The sequence below is a fragment of the Crocodylus siamensis genome, chromosome 12, assembly GCF_052110815.1.
Source record: "Crocodylus siamensis isolate JL-2025a chromosome 12, ASM5211081v1, whole genome shotgun sequence".
In the NCBI taxonomy this organism is placed as follows: Eukaryota; Metazoa; Chordata; order Crocodylia; family Crocodylidae; genus Crocodylus; species Crocodylus siamensis.
In genome coordinates this window covers 3,785,713-3,807,273 of record NC_143406.1, presented here as the reverse complement: position 1 = coordinate 3,807,273, position 21,561 = coordinate 3,785,713, and the positions used below count along the sequence as shown (strand labels likewise).

General features: G+C 42.5%; 1 protein-coding gene across 1 annotated transcript in view; it reads left to right on the top strand.

Moving 5' to 3' along the window:
- Positions 1-306: 306 nt before the first annotated feature.
- Positions 307-21,561, top strand: part of IFFO2 (intermediate filament family orphan 2) — a 57,605-nt gene continuing 36,350 nt past the window's right edge. Inside the window, exon 1 of the mRNA XM_090024048.1 lies at positions 307-1,038. Within this exon, the coding sequence (XP_089880174.1) occupies positions 395-1,038 (644 nt within the window). The 5' untranslated portion in view covers positions 307-394. The remainder of the gene's footprint in view (positions 1,039-21,561) is intronic.

The window sequence follows — 21,561 nt, the reverse complement described above, 5'->3', positions numbered from 1 at the left end:
GCGGAGGGGCGTGGCTATACCGAAGGGGCGGGGCTTCTTCGCCGCGCTGTAGCCGTTAGAGAGGCGTGGGTATACCGAGGGCGGCTGCTGAAGAGTAGGAGGCAGGCTGAGGGGCGTGGCTATTCGGGCGTGGCGGGGCTTTCTCGCCGCGCGGAAGGGGTAGAGGGGCGTGGCTATGCCTAGGGGCGGAGCCTGTGCGCCGCGCTGACGCGGAGGGGCAGCCGGGGGGGCGTGGCTATGGCGAGGGGGTGGGGCCCGGCGGCCGCAGCCCCGCCCCGCGCCGGCAGGCACTCAGTGCCTGGGCAGCGGCGCGGGCTGCGGCAGCGGTAGCGGCAGTCGCGGTAGCAGCAGCAGCAGTTGGGGGCTGCGGCAGGAGGCCGCTCCGGGGCCCAGCATGATGAACTCGCTGCTGTTCGGCGAGATGGCTCGCGCCTTCACGGCGGGCGGCCCGCTGGGCCCGGGCGGCGCGGGGGGCCCGGGGCCGGGGCCGGGGCCGGGGCCGGGCTCTGCCGGGGCGCCGCCGCCGGTGACCACGGCGCTGCGCAACGACCTGGGCTCCAACATCCACCTGCTGAAGGGGCTGAACGTGCGGTTCCGCTGCTTCCTGGCCAAGGTGCACGAGCTGGAGCGGCGCAACCGCCTGCTGGAGAAGCAGCTGGAGGCGCAGCAGAGCGAGCGCGACCGCCGCCTGCGCTACAAGACCTTCTCCCGCGACCAGGCCGTGCAGACCGACGGGGCTGGGGCCGGGGCCGGGGCCGGGGCCGCCGCCCCGCCGCAGCCGCCCTCCGCCCCGCCGCAGCCGCCCGCCGCCGCCGCCGCCCTGCAGCCGCCCTACAGCCGCCTGCCCGGCACCATCTGGAGCTACACGCAGGTACGGCGCACGGGCGGCGGCGGCCTGGAGACGCTGCAGGGGCCCGGCGTGTCCTGGGTGCACCCGGACGGCGTGGGGGTGCAGATCGACACCATCACGCCCGAGATCCGCGCCCTCTACAACGTGCTGGCCAAAGTCAAGCGCGAGCGGGACGAGTACAAGAGGAGGTGAGTGCTAAAAAAAAGCTGTGGGGGGTGGGCATGGAAAATGGACCCCCCCCTTAGGGGTGTGGGGGAGGATTTCTTCCGATATATTTCTCCGGATAAATGGCAACGTGGGAGCCCGGGGGTGGGGGGTGTTGCTCTGGGGTGAAGCAGGGTAAGGGAAGCAGCCCCGGGGATGCTCGGTCCCAGTCAGGTACCCGGCTGGCGCACGCCAGGCCGGGAGCGCTTGCCTGGCATCCACCCCAGCCCGGCAAGGCCCAGCTCGGCCCTGCATCGGAGGAGCCGTTAGGCTAGAAATGGGTTGAAATGGTGGAGGAAGGAAACGGTGCCCCGCCCCCCCCAGTAATTTTTATACCTGCCCCTCACCCGGTTTGTTTGCTAGCCCATCTGAGCCCGGTTCGTTTGCTAGCCCATCTGAGCATGAGCTCAGCGCTGCAATCTCGGGGCGGCAAGCACTGCAGGGGAAGCTTGGCCTCCAGACAAAGCCTTGGCCGTGTTCAGAGCCCGCAGCTTGCAGGGGTGGGGGGGAAAGCAGTGGTTTGGCTCTGATGGGGCGGGGGAAGCCTTTAGTGGCAACTGAGTTTGTCTGCATGGACCCGATTGCCTGATGCGTGCACACTCTCCGGAGGTATCGGGTTTGCAGTGGGGGTGGGAAGGCAGCAAAAGAGGTCAGCCGGGATTCTGCAGGGCTTCTTCTGCAGTGCCTGAAGAGTTAGCTGTCCTGGGCTCATCACCCGCTGTTAGATTGTGGTTGAGAGGGGGTATCACTGTGACTTGCTCAGCGAACGCATTCAGACCTGCCTTTTGTGCGATCCAGAATGACTTGGCCATGTGGCCTACCGCATGGCCTGATTGCTTTTGTCCGGCACAGCAGCGCTGCACTGTGTCCTTTCCGAGCTCCTCGTCTGTTGCACGGCTGGTGATGTCCTTGCAAATTGGTTGGTCTGAAAAAGTTTTCGCAGAGGGGCTGTATCGGACTAGCTAAATTGGGAGGCATGAGAGATGCGGTTACTAATATCTTCAGGGGTTACTCTAGGGTTGGGACCAATTTGTCATCTCTCACTGTCTGGATTTATCTGTGTATCTAAATATATGGGTGCAATTCTTTTATAGAACAGGGTCAGATACAGGACTGTATGAAAAAAAGGCCTGCATAAATGTCACTTCATTTCCATCTAGCTTTGAACAGCTCAGATTGGCAAAACAGTGAAACTTAATAGCTGCAACATTAAAACAGGACTTTCCTTGCATCTTGGCCTAGCACCCATGAAAAAAGTCTGTCTGAGAACAGAAACCGCTTCAGGAAATCCCCCATCTAAGGTTCAGATGGCTTTCAGTAGCATAGTCAGGAATGGGGGTGGGGGACTCAGCATGAAATTTCATGGTAAAAACTGCTTGAAAGTCTCTCCGGTTTGGAGAAGGTGATGTTTCTGTAAGCCCCCACATCTGGAAGTGAGTTTTCCAGTCCCCATCTGTTGTCCTCAGCTACCAACCAGTTTGACCTGGTATGCTTGTGGCTCCTTGTCTACTAAGAAACTATTGCCTGGTTATATAATGTCTTCCTACCACTAAGATATAGAAAATTTGCAGCTTAGTTTGGTGGCCAGGGTAGACCTCAACATTTGAGGGGCATCTGTCCTGTGTCTGTGTGCGCTACAGTAGACAGCGTCACGTTGTTGGGTTGTTTTGTTTGCATGCTTGATACCAAGGAGATGGAGCAGACACAGGGGAAGAACTTAATGTTCAGTGATGTTTCATCTAAGAAAGCTACGCCTAGGATGTGGGTTATGCCATCTGTATCTAGGGCTACTTCCTCTTCTTGATGGATTATGATCTTTCTTCCGGAAGAAGTGGTTTAGAGGTGGTCTTGGACTGCTTTTAGTGATTGGTTTGGTGTGCAGCTTGTTCTGCCTGTGGAGTTTTACTGTGTCACAAACACCTTTAAGTTGGCATCAATGAATAGCTAGTAGAGGCTTGGACCGCTTGAATTTCTTGGTTTCTAAATTGGATCAAGTGCAACTCATTGTACAACCATCACTAAGAGTGTCTGCTGTTAGAGTTAACACCCTGCCTCCCACTGGATGCCCTCACCCTGCTGCAGAAAGACGAGCTTAAAAAGCTATACTTGGACTGAAAACCAAAAATGGAGGTTAACATTACATTTGCCATGTTTCTTTCATGATCTTTGTATCTGTTATTTAGTAATGGTGGTGCTTCCTCCCTCTTTATGTCTGTTTATGACCTTCACTGGTCATATTTAGACTGTGTGACGTGCTCCTTGGAGAAGATTGTCAAGTATGCTTTGTGTACTTTAGGAAATAAGTTATAGTTTTATTGCAGTTCAGATCAGATGTCAATTGTTTTGTTCTTGTGCACAGTATTTCAGCCTTCGCGTTTTGTTTCTGCAGGAATTGTTTACTTCCCAGACTGCCCTTTAATGGTTTTTAATACATTGAAATTCATTTAAGTGTTTCCCCTTTTAATGTTTGTTTACTTCCCTTTAATGTTTTTAATAGACTTAGGTTTTTTTAAAACCAGGCTTGGGGTTTATACGCAATCTGGTGAATGCCCCTTTACCAATCGTATTGCCCCTGCAGAGGGGTTTCTGGGGAAAGAATGTGGGCTTTGCACTTTTTGCTTTGGGTACAGTACTAAGGTAGGCACAAGGCTTAATTCTTTGCACACGACTTTGTGCGTTTTCGGCCTCGAGTCCGCCAACATAGAAGATGATGACTGGGCACTCGCTATGAACTTGTGTGCACTGTGCATATGCAGTCTTTCCTCTTTGTAACCTCTCAAAAGGCAAAATTCTGTCCTCTTCTCATGATGCTGAGACAGAGAGCCCATACAAAAATCTGCTACATTATTTTAGCAAATGGCAACTTCCTTAAAGGGAAAGAACTAATATTTATGCTTAGAGGCATTGAAATGACCATGGCTGCTAGATGTGTATTGCATGATCTTAGACGCTGTTTTCCTCCTGGGTCAAGAAGTGTGTATTTAGAGCAGGAGAGTAGAGAGAGTCTGATCTAAACTAGCCTTATCTGGCTGGCCAGTAAGGTGCCACCTGATGTGCAGAATAGGAAATGGTTCTGAAAGTAGGATTGAATGTATTTTTAATTTGGGATGCACACTAGACCCATGGTTAAAGTAGAGAGATCTTGATCGTGCTGGGCACAAACTCAGCCTCTTTTCCTCTTGAAGGCAGGGCAGGGTGGCATCTTAAAGACTAACATGGCTAATTACCTCTTTGTGACTTGGAAGTAGTGCTAAATATAACTTCTCAGATTCAAAAGTAAAATATGGCAGCTTTATTTATCAATTAATCTTCAAAGTATAATTACCATGCAGCTATTCAGTTGACTAGGATATCTGTTGTGATATGGCTAAGCTGTTTATGTATTGTTTTTTGTTTTGTTTTGTTTTTGTTTTTGTTTTTAAGTCTAGTCCACAGACTACAGCTTAGGTAGGTGATAGTACACAGGGAGGGGATTTATGGTGATAACATGCAGCTACTTCATGGGCTTCTGTATTTCTGGAACTTTTCAAGGAGAGATTGTGAAGGCATCACAAGGTTGCAAAGCTTTGGGAATCTTCCTCTACAACAAAACAAATAAGATTAAAAATTCAGACAGGAACAATTCCAAAAAAGAGTTGCTAAGGCTAAATATGCACTGCCTTAAAGTGCATTTCTGGTTGATAAGCATTCTGGTACCGCTATACTTGACAGGCAGTTGCATTCCTTAAGTTGCAGACCCTACTGGTGGGTAGAACAAATACTGCTAAATCATTGTTTTAATTGCACACAAAGGTATGCAAATACTACTTTATTTAATTTTACAGTGGCCATAAAGTTTCTGCGCTGAGGAACCAATTCCTATAAGACTTCTGAATCTTGGTGACAAACAGATAAGCCCCTATTGATTATCTGTAGTAAACTGAGATTGGATGGGGGTGGGATCTTGATTAACACAACTGCATCCTGAAACTAGCTCTTTGTCTCCGTGAAATCCTTGTAAGCATGTAGTTACATATATGATGTTTAATGGTGTTTTTAAAAAAAAAATGTAGCAATGAAGCTTTCTTCAGAATAAATATGGAAGCCATGATGTACTCAAAAGCTGAAAAGCACAGTGGCCAGATCAAGAGATGTCTTGGGAAGAAAGAGAGGTAAAGGTAGTTCACAAAATGTGATGGCCATCAATGATGATTCTCTTTTACATGAGGTTTTACAGTTCTGCTGCCTTAAGGAAAACTTTGGCACGACAGAGCTGGCACTCTAAATTGCTACATTTGCCTTTTCTTCCATCTCACAAAATTCAGTTGGTGTTTTTTTTTTTACAGTTATGGTATCTTACTGTGATAGATAAATGCCAGGTATTCCATCCTTCAGTTTATATTTTATAGTCAACAGAATGTTTGTATTGTGGTTGTTTTTTTTTTTTTTTTTTAAATCAAAACAGGAGTAAAGTCTGAAGCAGAAATCGGCAAAAATTTCAAGGGCTATCTGTTAATTAAGAGATGTTCTGGGTAGAACTACTGTCATTCTCTTTTTCTGGCTCTGCTGTTTTAGTACAAAGGGAGCACACAACTATTGAAACATTTTTTTTTTTTCTACTACTTTTTTTTTCACCTGGATTTGTGAACTCCCCGATAGTTGCTTTTGCAATAACTGTGACATAAAACTGAACTATGACTTCAGATGGAGGAGTTAAGCAATAAGAAGAGTGACCCTTTATAGGGAAACCAGTCGGTTCTCAAATAACGAAATAAAATAGACTTCCTGTATATACTTGCTTCTTAATGTTTCTGTCAGCCTCTCTCAAATAGCGCACGTTTGTAACCATATTTCCGCTGAAAGTAGGATCAGTAGGTTTAATATCAGTGATATCTCTGTGCCATATACCTGAGGAGGTATTCAGGCTTTTTTAATTACAGATGTCATAAAGTGAAATAATGGGTAGTGGTATAAAGCAATGATGCGGTCATAGAGCAGTCCAACACTTGTACATATAACGGGGTTTAGTCTATCCTTAATATTGTGTTATGTGCTTGCCTGACTAGCAAGGTAATACTTTGGGGGTCCTCCCTTAGGCTTTCAGCAGTTGATCTAATGTAACTGGGGTCAGTTGGATTCAGAGAGAATACATTTCTGTTCTAACAGCACACTTAAATAATTATATCTATTTTCCTGGGTTCTAGGAAAGCCACCCATGTAATCTCTTATCTCTTCAAATAGTCAGGTTATTACGAAGCTAAATATTTGAAGGTGGCACTCCTGGCTTCTGAACAGTATTAATAATGCATTGCCCAGAATTCTTCTAACATAGTATTCATGGTACAAATAACTACTCTGATTAAGGAACTCGCTGCTTTTTTGTCTTTTGCCCATGGCATGGGTTCTCGCTTTTGGCTTTTAGGTCCAGGTGCTGATATCACTTTAAGATCTAGTTGCATTGCTGTGTATTGTGACTGTCAAAATATTGCTGTGTGTAGCCAACATAAGTCTGCTGACGTGGTGAAAACCTTCTGCAGTCATTCCATATTCTCTCTGAACCGTTAAAAAAAAAAAAAAAAAAATTAAAAAAAAGGGACCTCAACAAGAACCTTGCTGATCAGCCTGTCCAGAGCTTCAATTTTGAACACTTCTCTGGACCAGTTAAGAGCAGTTTAAGAACCACAATATACAAATCCATTTATTTAGTCTACCAAATGTTGGGGTCCACTTCAGCAGGGACTTCATTTTTAATAAGAGATGAGCTGGAAGTAACTTTTTTTTTCCCTTCAGAATGGTGCCACACTAGATTAATAAAGCCCAGTTGAAGGAAAAAGATGATTGCAAATTTGCTGCAGCTGCAAAGAGCTAAGATTATCATTGTCAAAGCAAAGCACATCAAAAGTAACCAGATCCATTTTTTTAAATGGAACTTAATAAAAATGTGCTTAAGATCAGCCCTGGAAGAATGTGTGCATACAATAAATAACTTCATTAGAGTACTGGTTTTTTTTTTTTTCTGACTGTCTTTCAATAAGTTACAACGTGAGTAATAAAATACACATTATATTTCCTTCTATCTTCTAATTCCAATATTTTGGTATTTCTGCTGTCCTTTTAATTCAGACATTGTTTCAGGGTTGATCTTAAGCACATTTTTATTAAGTTCCATTTTTTTTTTAAGGGGCAGTTATGAGTCTACCGTAAAAATATTCTTGACTTGTCCCAATTGGTAATGCTTGCATCCTGAACTTGTGAAGTCAGAGGACCTGACTTCCTGGAAAATTCTGTTGTAAATGCTTTTGCTTCTGAAATTAGCTGGAATTCCTTCATTGCTAACATCCTTTAGCAGCAGGAGAGAATATTTCTCTGTTGAAGGGAGAAAATAATCTTGTCTTCAAACAAAACTATAAACTTCCCATTGAACTTGAAACTCTGCAGTGCTGCTTCAAAGCATGGCCCCTGGAGAAAGTCACCTGAGGCTCTTGTTTCCTTCTGCCTCCTTAAACCCTTGTAGGAGCTTCTGCCCTTTCTATGTATCCGCGAATCCCTCTTATCTGAGAGTACAGATAATGGGCCCTTTCCTTTTCCTGGGAAGCTTGTTTTTCTTGTGACTGAAGGTTATAGGTGCTTCAGGGTTCTCCCACTTGGCTGCTGTCCTGTGGCCAAGATAATTACCCTGCAAGTATCAGCTGTAAAGGCAGGGTGGTTGTGGTCTGGGATTGTGGAGGTGGTGTCTGAAGTTCTTGCTCTACCTCGGTACAGGGCTGCGTGCATCTGCAAGGTCCCTGGGGTTCCATCTGGCTGCAGCTCCTCCTGTTCTCTTCGCTGCAATAGTAGCTGGATGATCTGGGCTCCCTTCCCTCCTCTGCCTTGGATACCTGGATGAGCGGGGAGAGATGAGGCTGAGGCCTTGAGCTGTGGAAGGGATTCTGAGTTGTACCTGGCCCCCACACTGATGTGTTGCTTCTCTTCTTCCTGGTAATGAGAGGTATCCATCTCCAGGAGATGTCTGCTTTGTGATTTACCCCATGGATTTGCGGGGTGGGTATTCCCTCATGTCCTAGTTTAGATAAGTCAGGGAAATCTGGCCTGGTCTGTATGCATTACAAAAGAATCGCTGTATCCAAGGGCAGACCCCTTTTGACTTTGTGAGGTGCAAAAAGAAAGTTTAGATTTTTATGAAGACAAAGCAGCAAAATTCATAAGCCCTTGATTAAGCAAAATCAAGCAGGCTTTACAAATCTTAAATGCCAGTGGTCTCTGAAGAAGTGTGCAATTTAGGACTGAAGTGAAAACAAACTTAAGGACAAGATATTGCTAGCTCTTCATTACGTGTAATCAGAGGTTTAAATTGCTGTTTGGTAATGCAGCTCAAGTGCTGGGCTCTCTGTAGCTAAAGAAAGAATTGGACCGATGAACAACTCAACAGCTGCTTTTGTGGTTAAAGTTTTGTGGCTGCATTGCCAGGGCTATTTGCTGGCTCCCTGCTTTTTCTTTTTCTGAGCCTTGTGCTGTCTTCTCTGCTTTCAAAAATCTTTTTTTTGGTGTTCGTGTTGCTTTTCTGAACTAATAAGATTGCCCTTTATGTTTTTGATAGCCTGAATTGAGGTTGGTTACTCTTCTAACACAAGAAAACACATGCTTTATACCAGTGATTCTCAACCAGGGGGCCATGGCACCCTGGGGGGCCTTCAGATCCTTTCAAGGGTGTTGCTGGATATGATTCAGCATTAGCATGGATAGTTGTACAAACAAGATTCATAGGATAAACCCAGAAAGATTTCAAATAGGAGTCCATAGTCTGAAAAGCATTCTGCTCTGTTGTAGTCCTTCTGAGTTCTTTGCAGCAGAAGTAGTGCTTTATTTTTTTCTGTTGTCAAAAATGAGTGAAAACCTAAGAGCTGACTTTTTTTTTTTTTTTTTTGAGGGGTGCATCTGGGCTGAAAAGGTTGAGAGCCAGAGCGGGTTTTTTTGTTTGTTGGTTTTTTGTTTTTTTGGGTTTTTTTTTTTTTTTTATCTATTGGGTTGAAATCTGAAAGTGAGCTGTGCGCTATTATGTGGTCTGTTAACTAAAGGCGTTTTCTAGCTTGGGATCCTACTGACGCATTTTCCCAGTCCTGCCTCCATTCTGCAGTAAAAGATTATCTAGCCTGGGTTTGCAGTAATAATAAACAGATCAACATGCTTCAGCAGGGATTTAGCTCAGTAAACAGGGCAAAGCACCAGTATATCCCAGGGCTAAGTTTATCACTCAGACTACCTTTCCTCTCAGATAAATGCTTTATTGATAGACCTTCCCCTGTCTCACTCCAGGTCCCCGCTCACATCCTGTTTGTTTAGTCTTGAGTGTCTTCCGTCTATTAGTCTCATCCTGTTCTTTGTTTTTTTCTCCTGCCTTTAAATGTTTTGGGGGTTTTTTTTGACTTGGGGGAAGGAAAAACTCTCTTTACCTAATCCTCATGCTGACAGGAGATTGTACAAGGCGCCGTGTGAGATCTGTCAGTGCTATGTTGTGAAGCTGTCTTGTCTTAGGTAGGTGCTGCTGATCTGGACATGAGTAAATACGCCATTTCTAGATATGGGCAGTAACACGATGGTGTTTGCTCCCATATTGTTAACAGAATAGTAATTCTTTGGCTGCCTTCTAGACTGCCGTTCAAAACTAGGATCTCACTTGATGTTATGGCATCTTCCATGTCTTACAAGATTCCTCCTCTCCCCCCACCCCCCATCAACAAATTCATGTGCATGACTGCTGGATTGCTGTGTTGACGGAGCAAACGTGCTGTCCCTACGTCTTACATTGTAGCAAGATGCTGCAGTTGGAAAGTGAATGTTTTCATTGTAATTGGATTGATGACATCTAGTTGCAAATCGTTCTTTTTGGATGAAGCTATTCCCACATTTTTCTACGACATCGGAAATGTGTGGGAATCTTTCATCCTCTCTGTCTCGTGTGTGAGTGTTCATTGAGTAGTTGATCCAGATACAAAACATTACATCAGTTCTGCCCCTGGATCAACTTCAACAACAAGAACATTAGGAAAAGATGGAGAGAATGGTGCTCTGTGCCCATTAATGATGTGTCCTACTTCTTAATGACACAACTGAGTCTAGTTGCATTGTTTCTGTGTGAAAGTGAATCACAGATGATGCATTTCTTGGGTCTTTTGTTTCGGCACTTCCACCCCTTTGTAATTCACAGCCATGTGACTGGTATTTACTGAGACTCAAAACTTGGCAACATCCCAGTGGCAGCATGGACAGGGGGTCAACTGCTTGGACGAGACTCTAAGTTGTCAAAGTCTTGTGAAGGGAAGTTAGTCACTTCTCTGTAGGGTGGATTCTAGTTTTATGAATGAGGGTTTCAAAATAAGCCTGATTCCACCCTAAAATCTTGATGAAATCCAGTACTCTTTTTCTGGATTAGTTTTCTCCAAATAAATATTCAGCCCCCCATGGTCTGGCTTCTTATCATCCTGGAAACTTCCATGATATATTGACTTTAGGGGGCCCACACACTGGGCCTAGCTGGTGGCTTGCATCATTGTTTGTAATGGGGTTAGTTCATTTTTAATCTGATGGTGTCCTTGGTGGAGTTACCAGATTTGCATTGAAATATAGCTGAAAGCACCATTTGGGTGTATGGGCAGAGTCTCCATCCCATTTCACTTCTTAAATCTCTTGGGGTGCTACCAACTGAATAACTTTGGCTCCCCATTTTAAATAATTTCACAGATGTGAATCCAAACTACAAAAGTATTATAAACAGTGAGAAACAAACATGGCTCCAGATGCAGCTGGAACCAATACATTGTAAACATGCAAGGTTCAGATAGCTGCCTTGTGCCAGCACAGACTAGTTTCCAATAAGGTCTTTAATATGCATTGCTTCTGTGCACAACAGAAGGAAGAGCCAGCGTTAAATGTGAGGCATCATTCAAACAGTGAAATTTGGTTCAGAAAATTCATTTGACATGAGCCTTGCATTAATACAGGTGTTGTTTGTATTGTAAATAGGGCATAGTGGTTGAAAAAAAAGGTGTGCGCATGTGAGAGTTAAATATTCAAGACATCTCTTTAAAAAACACAGAAGAATTAACTTGCCTGGTAAAATTTGTTAACTGAAGCAGATTTTAAGAATGGTTTATTAATACGGGGGGAAATAGTATTGATGGGGTCAGAGGTTTAACAGGATCATTTAGCTCTTTGCACAGGAGATATTTTCAGGCCACCCAGTGATTGATGCTGTAATGAACAGATCAAAGGGAACCCTGGCTAGTAGTTCTTCTGAATCAGCAGTTTCATGGGAAAAAATATGTTCCAAACCCTAGACCCCTGCGAGTAAAAAATCAGCAGTCTGCCTCTTAGAGGAAAAGCCAAAGCATATTGAAGTTTAAACTACTGATACGAATAAAAAAAATTGTGTGCACAACTTCTTACTAGTACTGGTACTAATTTCTACTCGCTCCCTCCCTCCTTTACATGACCGTGGTGAAGTCCCTTGACTTCTACAAATGAAAGAGGCATAAGAAGTCCTAAAAGCACTTCATGCAGAGGAAAGGAAAATTATTGCATTATTTTTTGATTTGCATTTAAGTGTAAGTATTTTTCACATACTCTCAAAAAATCCCCAATTCTTTCTGCTAATCTCTGTTCCTGCCACAGTGTCAATCTGCCAGCTGGGCGCTGAGCTTTTCGTAAAGGGACAAAGCTATCCTGGATTTTAAAACCTATTTACGGTGATGCTGCATGGAATTCATCCTTTGAAGAGGCATGTTTTAGGCCCTAAATAATCTGGTTTGGCCCTTTTAACCTGCACTGAAATATAACCAAACCCACAATGGTAGCAATTTGTGTGTGCCCAGAATAAAAAGCTCTGTTCTGTAAACTGCTCAGCTCCCATCATCCTTTCCTAAGGCTGGATCAGTCCATTCCTTTGTGTGCAAAGTTGTGGGATTTTTCAGTCAATAATTCCATCTAGCTGTTGAAACTTGTTACAGTGTCTTTCATTTGTTGCAGTCAATACACTGAGGCTTATTTCTCAGAAAACCCAGAATATTTGAAAGCTAGGCTACCCTTTTCCTGCGGCTACGAGTGGGCTGCAGATGTGCTGAACTAGTTTTTTTTTTTTTTTTTTTGGCGTAGCTGCAACGAGGAAAAGAAAAATCCAACCCAGCGCTGGTTCCAGATGCACAAAGCAGTCTTCTTTCTGATGACTGTATGAAGGGCCCTGTACCATGCTGGCGTGGCTTTCCTGTTGACTGCGTTTTCTGCCTGATTTTATACGGGTTTTGGATGTGTGACTCAAGGCCTGGGCCTCTTGTAATTATATATAAAGACAGGAGAACGAGGTCACTTTCTTGGTCACTGTGTTCCCCTCAACTAGTTTGGTGCATTTTAAAACCACAGCCAAATCCTTATAACCCTCTCAAAGTTGCTTTCTGCTTTCCCTAGGGCTAGGTGTTCCTATAAGCAGCACTGAGCTATTTCTTGAACAGCTCTATTAAATCAGCTACAGGGTGATTATTCTGGATGTTTTTTTTTTTTAAACAATGGAAATGTGTAACTTCAGCATGGGTGCTAAAAATACTTCTTAACGTAAGACTCTTCACGCACAGTCTTTGTGATAGCCTGTCTGCCTATGACTTGGATGTCTAAAACTGGGAGAGCCAATAAACCCAAGTAGCTTTTGCCAGATATGGTCTTAATTTACTTTTTGTTTCCAGTAGTTGTGAAATGTCCTTTCACCAATATTTCCTGCAGAGACTTGGAATAATTACACTGTATGTTTTTGGCTGCTGTAGCATTGGCTTCATTTTCTGCAAACAAACTTAGCCGATTTCTCGAGTTTGGTAGGAAGGTACGGGAAATGCTGTCTGCCAGCTGTTGAAATCAGCTTGAAATTTGCTATAGAGGCTCCCCTATACAGGCTAGCTGATATATTTTAACTAGTAGAAGGAGCTGTTCTTCACCCTGGCTGTTGTTTTTGTAATTGCAGTGTTTGTTTATTTTCAGTGACCTTAGTACAACATATTTAGGTTAAAAAATGTTTTTATTTTTAAAGGACATAGTCCAATTTATTTAACATTTCATATTTAATGTGGAGCGACATTTCAAATGCCATCCAATTTATTGTAGAACTTATTTGGAAACCATTTTCAGGGTGTTTCCTGTTGGTGCCAGGATATACAGCCCTCTTTGATTACCAGCTCTGGAGCAAGCCACACACATACATACGTACATGCACATATATCTATATCTATATCTCTATCTATCTCTATCTATCTATCTATCTATCTGTGTGAAAAACATTGTTCCCTTAAATAGTCACTGGAAGCCCCCAAAAGGGTCAAGTGAGAAATAATCCACCTATAATTTTCTTCAGGTGGCATTCAGTGATTTTGGAAGGTTTAGAGTAGATAGGACCAGCCATTCCCATTATAAGCGAGCATACGTTTACTTTCTACGTATGGGGACTTTTTACCACCTTGAATTTTCCCTAAGCCTGAGGAAGGGTGTGTATCCCTGAAAGCTTGCAGAAAAAGATAATTTTGTTGTGATTTCTTAGTTGGTCTAATAAAAGATATATCATCTGTGAACCAAGATTTCTGGAGTTTTGCATTTCTTACATGCGTACATAGCATTTTATATAGAGATGCATAGCCACTTCTGCAGTTGTATTCATATTCTGGTTCTTTTTACTTTTGTATCTTCAACTGGTGGTTCCTAGATGTATACATACTTCACTTGTAAATTGTTTTAGCACAGTTACTACTGGAGGGATAAGGGTTGGAGAAGGAAGAGGAAGTAAATAGCTGTACATATTTTACTCAGGGACTGGCTGACTTTTGTGCAAAAATATTCTGAAATACTGCAGTCTTGACTTTAAGTCTCTGATGTCATTTAAGTGGCATGCTATTCTCCTGCTTGGGTATAACAAATAGTGTGTGGTTCAAATTTGACTTCTTCACATTAACTTAGCAATTAATAACCATCTTCACTCATGTTGTGTCCTTGAGTTCCAAAATATTAAGTGCCCTGTGTTGTTCCTTGAGGGGGTGTGTGAAGTGTGCCGTATTTTTTTTCCCTCTGAATTCCATTCAAGTCTCTAGAGATCAGTTAATTCCTTGCTGTCTGTTAGTATGTTCACAGTCTCTGCATGCTGATTATGAAACAAAATTGATGCCACAGTTACAATACAACAAAACTTAATTTTACAAAATCCTGGATAACATTGTTCTTCTATGCTGCTTTTCATTTTTTTAGAGACCCCTGCAAACATTTGTTGCCCCAGCTCCCCTCCCCTCTTTTGAGGCATGGTAAGTGTTGTCTGTGTGTTAAAGATGAAAAGGCAGAGTGAATGTTGTGGTTTTGGACAAGTTTCTCATGCTGGGACAGGGATTAGAGTTCCTGGCTCCCCATCCTACAATTATAACTCTGAGAAAGGGAGTGAGGGAAGAGGCAAGTGGGTTTTTTGGGGGAACAAAAGATGGTCAATGAGCTTCTTAGTCACAATTTCCATTAGTTCTAAGGTGGTCTTTGTTTTTGTATTTAGTGGTACTTTAAGCTATGGGTGGATAGGATACGTTGCTGTTTTCACCCTTTTAGTTTGTCAAGAGCAGAGCTTAAATAAAATCAGGAAACCATGTGAACAGATGAACAGCCGAAGCTATGACATGGCTGGCACATGAAGGTTGTTTTTCCCAGAGAATAAAACCTAGTGCATCACCACTTGGTCTTTTCAAACCAAGCTTCTTGCGTCCCTGGTTTGAGAGTGTCAGTGGCAATTGTACACAGCAGCAAAGGAAGCATGTTGCCCAGGTCGGATGGATCTATCTGTAATAAGACTGAAAAGATTGAAATGAAGACCCTGTAACATGGAGGATACCAGATACGCTTTCATTCACACTTTGGCTGAGAACCATTCCCCGTGTTTCAGATTCAGAAAATCTTGTTCTACAGGACATGGTTGTATTTGGCTTGTTCAATTCTTTTAGCCAGTGGTCGGTATTTCGCAGCTTGTTAGCTGTGAAATACTTGGCTATCACAATCTGTGCTAGCTAAAATATAGGTTGGTATTTCTCCCAGAAACGTTGTCTGTCCTAAATATTGGAACTAGGTGAGATATCATTCAGATCTTCTCAAATGGTGAGAAAATGAACTTCACTCAACTAGAAGGAAAATTACAGAAGATATGTCCTACTGGGGACGGAAGCAGAGAAGAAGTGATCTTTGACTCTTGGAGGGCCACTAACATGACATTTCCTTAGGGGGACCAACTCTTCTGGAGACAGAAGTGCTGTTGACTTCCCCAGGATTTATTTTGGCCACAGTTACTGACCGTAGAAACAGGAAAGCAAGGCTTCATTTTGCTCTCTGGAGTGATCTTGGGCTACGTGCTGGCTTAACGTGAAAAGCTCCCTGACAAAACTCCACTTCAAACCCACAGATTCAAAATGAATGCTTTGGTGGTGCCAAGAATCTGTTATTCCCAAAGGACAAGAAAACAACATTATTTGTTACGCTAGAAGTCAAAGCATCAGGATTGCCTTTAATCAGCAAACTGTCGAGAATTATAAATAGTTGATATCAAGAAATAATCCTTAGTTGATAGGGGAAAACTTCCTGTCCTTAAAATCATCCTAAATGACTTTATTTTTCTTTCTGATGGTCATGGTAAGAAGTTGCTTTCTAGTTGCATGGATCAGCTGAGATAATGTGCTATTTTAGTTTTGGCCTATCTAAGAGGCCATTCAGGAGCACTTGCATGCATTCTCTATAGAAAATAGAAAGAAAACCCGTGTCACAAAGGTTGCTTGTGTTTCCTGACAGCTTGTACTACAGTAGTCTCCTCGTGGTTTAGGTCTCTTCTGTAACCATTGTCTCTTGATCCTCCCGACTTCCCCGCAAGGTACCATTTATTTTGTAAGCGCCCTTTTCAGTAATCAATGCTAATTGTTTTTAATGCATTCTATGCTATATTGCAAAGTTTGGCCCAACCAAGAATTGCATACAGAATTATACTGCCTTGCCACAATAGGTATTCTTGATTTTTATATCTAGATATAGGTTTCAGATCCTTTTTAGTTGTATACAGTTTTCTGTCTTCCTCCCAACCCAGAATTGCAATTACTTTACCAGTCGTTCATGAGTTTCTTCCATTCTTGTGGACAAAAGAGATGCGGTGAAAAACAGAATGACTCTGAAAGATGATAAATGGATGAGGAGGGTACGATTCAGACCTTTATTACTCTCCAAAAAGTATTAGGACTTGAAACAGATTCCCTGGCCAGACGCTGCTGCTAACATCTGGTAGCTGCCGTTGTGTTCCGGGGATCTGATTGCATACTGGAATGTAACATGACTCAAAAATTGTGGTTTTGTAGAATTTATGCAACAGAAGCAAATCCCTTCCCAAGGTGACATGCACGTTGGTTGGCAGCACCCTTTTATTGACTGATTAGTTTGACAAATAGACAAGTCTCTCCAATATCACTCCTTTCAAGTAGATATTTGGATAGTTAATGTTCTGTAAACACGATGACTTTTATCACAGTGGTTTTTCTGAGTTGGCTGATGGGGGGCGGGGGGAACATAAGCTCCTAGACTGTTTTGCTGTTCTTTACAAAGTTTGAATCCCCAAACAATACCACAGCTAAAAAATGCTATGAGAGCCTGGAAATATCAAAATGTATTTGTTTAGCTACTGGTAGTATATCTGTGTGTTCTGAGGTTCTCCTGGTCACAACTGACATAGGGTTTTACTATTAAATTCCAAATACAAGAGCAGACAAGGCTCTTTGGGTAAATCTGATACCTTTTATATAAGACCAACAGAAATAGCTGGAAAAATTCTTCTTTGCAAGCTTTCGGGAACAAATAACCTCTGTCAGGCTGAGGAAGCATCTGCAGTTGCAACCCTTCCTCAGCCCGATGAAGGGTATTTGTACTAGAAAGCTTGCAAAGGAGAATTTTTCCAACTATTTTGAGTTGGTCTAATAAAAAAGATACCAGATTTACCTGAAGAACCTTGTCTGCTTTTGTCCTTGGACCAACACGGCTACAACCTACACCCCTTCTACGTAGAAGGCACTAGATTGCAGATGAGTTAAGGAACTGAATCATTAGAGCGGTAGTTCGCATGATGCTTTCTTCCAAGCAATGGAGAAACCTTAGTAAATAGAATAAAGCGGATACTATCTGAACTACCAGGTGGCACAAAAAATAAAGATGCTTGGAGTGGTGGTTGTTTGTTTGTATGCAAAGCGTTACAAGACATCATAGAAACAGTTTGTAATGTAGCTTATTCTAATATAACAGGGCTTGGGTATGTTTAACGTCTCTTCTGGATTTACCGTCCATGATCTCTGTATGTTGGGTTAACGGTCACGTGTATACAGTGACCCTTACAACTCTCCCTGCAGTGGGGTGGTTTGAGTTGCAGGTAAAATGTACCCTCCTTAAAAGGACTGCATTTCCTAATAGCAATTTCCCCTTCTGCATCCCCCTGTCCCCCTTTCCTCAGTGGCCTATAACCTCTTTAACTACAGCTTTTCATCCTGCACAACCTCGTCTTATTTGTCACATCTTAACAAAAACTGATCTGGAAGGGGTAGGTAATCTTCCCATCATTGCCTTGGTCTACCCTGAAGTCTGATCCCTTCCACCTCAGCTTTCAAAATCTGTCGTATGTTCCTTCACTCACTGGTTCTTGTGATATGCTGTGCCCATTTTATTCTCTGCCCTTTTATCTTGCCCAAGATATCAGGTGTCTGTAAAGGTCCACAGGCTCTTGATTGTCACTTCCTCCATATTCTAGTACTGCACCAAATATTTTCCTTCGCACTTTGTGTAAAACTTTTTGCAGCCTTTTTTCCATTTGCATTTGTCAGAGTCCAGGATTCATATCTGTATAGAAGGAAACATAGAACAGTTGTACTATAAAGCTGGATTTTAAGGTTTCATGAGATTTTTCCTTGATGCTATCACTTTATCCAGGCTCAACAGGCATATATTTGCACTGTAGATTCTTGCCTTAATTTCTTCAGTTCTTCTAGTAGAGACATTTTGTAGATGTTCACATCATAGCTGGTATATTTTTAATTTAGGTACAAAGGTATGACTCGAACTGCAAAAGTTCATGCAATTTTTCACCTCTTAGCAGTGCATCTGTTAGAAGTAGATTTGTGCCCAGAAGTGGGACTTGGAAGGTAAGTAGTAGCTCGGATCGAAAACATTTACTCTTCTGCTGCCCAACTTATTCCTGTTCAGGGCTTCAGGCTCTGGGGCTGTCAGGCTGCCACCTGTCATCCAGTATTAAAAGAGGCAAACTTCTTTAATAACAAATTAATCTAAGATTCAGAGATTTATTTAGTGTTCTTTAGTAAATCTTGACACTGAAACTGGGCATGTCAGCGTTCATGAATATAAATTCCCAGTTTTAAGTATTTCAGCAAATATGCTGAAATGTTTGCTCCGTTCTCTCCAGCTCCAGCCCATATTAGTTCCAGTAATAATGTGAGTGCTGGAGATGAGCTGTCAAAGTGAATCACATGGCATTACCAGGGCACTATGATCATCTGCAGGACAGACTCATCAAGCAGTGTTCCCTTGCCTCTGCTCCACCTCTGAAAGCTTGTGTCCAATGACCTCTTCAGTGTAGGAGGTCTTAATTTTAAAATTCTCACGCGTTGCTGCTTACCAGCAGATTATTTCCATATGTTGGATTCTCCAAGGGATTTTAGATGCTCAGTATTAGTCTATACAAATAGTAACTGCAAAATAATTTAGAAGTACTGGGGTCGGGATTGGATTGGAATCTGGCTGAGGAACATCGTTGCTGTTCCAAAATGCTGATTTTTCTATCCCCCTTGCAAATACAGGATGTTTGTGCAGTCCTTTATGGTATCACTCAAATACTGTGATTGTATCTGATCTGAACCCTGTATTACAGGTGAGTTATTTTGATAGTTTGTCTTATTTGCTCAGATTGAACCGTTTTTCCTTCCCAGTGAGCGAACCTGAACTAGAGTAACATAAAGGTTTATAATAATATCGTTTACGTGACTGCGGGGCCTTTGGGGCCTTTAAAACTATGTCTTGGTAAATGTACTGCATGGCTTCACCATTTTGCTCAAAATGACGAGAGTAAAACTGACACTTCACCCTTTTGCAGGAGCTGTGACTTTTATAAAAAGATCAAGATGCTTTTACTGGATTCTTAGTGCTGGGTTTATTACCTAGCCCTGTATTTAAATATGGGGGCATCTGGCAGCCAGCATTTGAGACTTTCCTGTTGGACATAAATGGGGAATAGCCAAGCTAGTGCACTTAATTAACATCAATCCTATATCTTCAGTGGCTGAACCTAACATTTCAGGACCAAAGTACCAGAAACTATCTTGCTTATAGGCACACTGTTCTTTCAACCTACTGAAATATTTAAAAAATGCAGTGAGCTTATGGACTAGCAATAAAATGTGTTTGTGCATTATACAGAAAGCTGGATTAGTGGCAAAGTTGAGGGGTGTTTGTATTGCTTACTCAAAACCATGCTCCATACACAAGAGTTCACTACTTTAATAGCTAACTGTTACCCTGGAGCTTGTTATTGTATCTTAATCTTACGCTTCTCAGATTACCAAGACAATTACCTGTTTCAAAGGAAGCAAAAAAAGGTACATTTCATTTCCAGTGAAAACAGCTGTAGTTCTCCAGAAATGTAAAATATATCTTTGTCCTGGCTGCTTTATAGGCCCTGCTTATAATAGTTTTATGAAAGCTTTGGAGCAGACGGAAGTCTTTCCGGTACATTACCCTGATTTTTAATTTTTTTTTTTTTTATATGGGCATACAGTATTTGGAATAATCAACTTACACAATTTCCTACTGTGTGGTTGGTTTGTTTTTTTTCTTTTCATAGGCATAAATCCTACCAATTTATAACTCGATCATTTGGGTTAGATAGAACTGATAGACTGGTGTGGATTGACTAAGCTGAAATGGGCACTCTTAGACTTTCTGGTTCTGCCAGTTTAGGGGTAGGATAACTCTTGAGCTGAATGTTCTGGTTATTACGAGAACCATGATCTGTCCTGCTGGTATTGAGGATCCAAGCTCTCTTCCTGCTGTGTGGTTTTTTAAAATGCCTTCAGTTTCCTGCTGGTCAGTAAGCTTGGTGCACTAAATTTTGTTCAGGAACAGCATGAGCCTCTATCTTGGACTGTTAATAGAAGCTGCAGTGTGGGAAGCATCCATAGCAAGTGGAGAAACAAATCTACAAGCACTTTTCCTCCCACTGAAAATCCATCGACTTTCCTTTCCTTATATTCTCCTACTTGTTTAAAGTGGAGGGAGCTAATATGATAGGATGGGCATGAAACCGCTCTTAAGAGTACTTGACATCAGTTTCTGCTTGATGGTATTGTATCAATTTATATCTAGCTACAAGAGAAAGTGGTAATTAGGTGGAAATCTAATGGAATCATTGCATTGTTGTCTGTTTGCTTGTTTGTTTCCAGAATCCTATTACTGTTAATAACAGCCTCTGATTTAGTCTTTTTTTCAATCAAAACCTGACATGCTTTCCACTCCTATATGGCATGAGGTCTTGCATTTGCTATGTTAGCTTAGCTGACTTGTTTTCTTACTTAGCAAGTTGAGAAATTTGGAAGCAGCAGGAAGTTGTAATGCAGGAAAATCTAGTAGAGGCACAGTGTCAGGATACTGAGTGTGTAGTCCCACATTGGAGTCCCAACTGTCTGGGATATCTTAAAAAATCCTTGAATAAATGCAGTTTGAATTTAGAAAATAAACCAGAGGATAATTGATTAACAAAATGGGTTTCTATACTGTAGGGGATCCCTCCCCCCCACATATTGCAAATAACAGAACTGACTGCAGTGTGCTACATCACCAAAAGCCTTTATAGACTTAGTTTGCTTTGGCGCACACAGAGTCATTTTGGGGGGTTGTTAGATCACCTTGATTTAGGGCCACCAGAAACAAATAGTCTGGCTGAGAACTGGCCAAAAAGTATAATATGGCTTTAATATTAAAGGAGCAATTGGGAAACAAAAGAGTAATTTTGCACTGCTGTTGCTGTTGGCACTAAATCTGGTGCGTTTCATGCATTTTTCTGTCAGAGGCTCAAAACTCAAATCCCAGATGTAACAGAGGCCTTTGGAAAGTGAAATGTCTATTATGCATCTGAAAGGGTGTAAGCAAAAAGTTTCCAAGTGCTATATATCACCAGACTCTCTTTTCTTATTTGAATATAAGAATAACTTCTGTAAACTGTCTCTAGGTTGTGAACTCAAAATCCACATGCAGCCTCAGTGCAGAGGGCTTCTCCCTCTCTCATTAATTTTTTTTCCTTGAGTCTACCTAGTCTCAAGTCACACACTTGCCAGATTAGTTGGGTATTGGCTTTCCTGGGTGCAGCTGATGCTGGATTACAAGGCAGTGTAGTGCTACAGGTGAGGCAAATTTTAGTCCAGTGTAGTGAATTGTTTCTTCTACTTGTA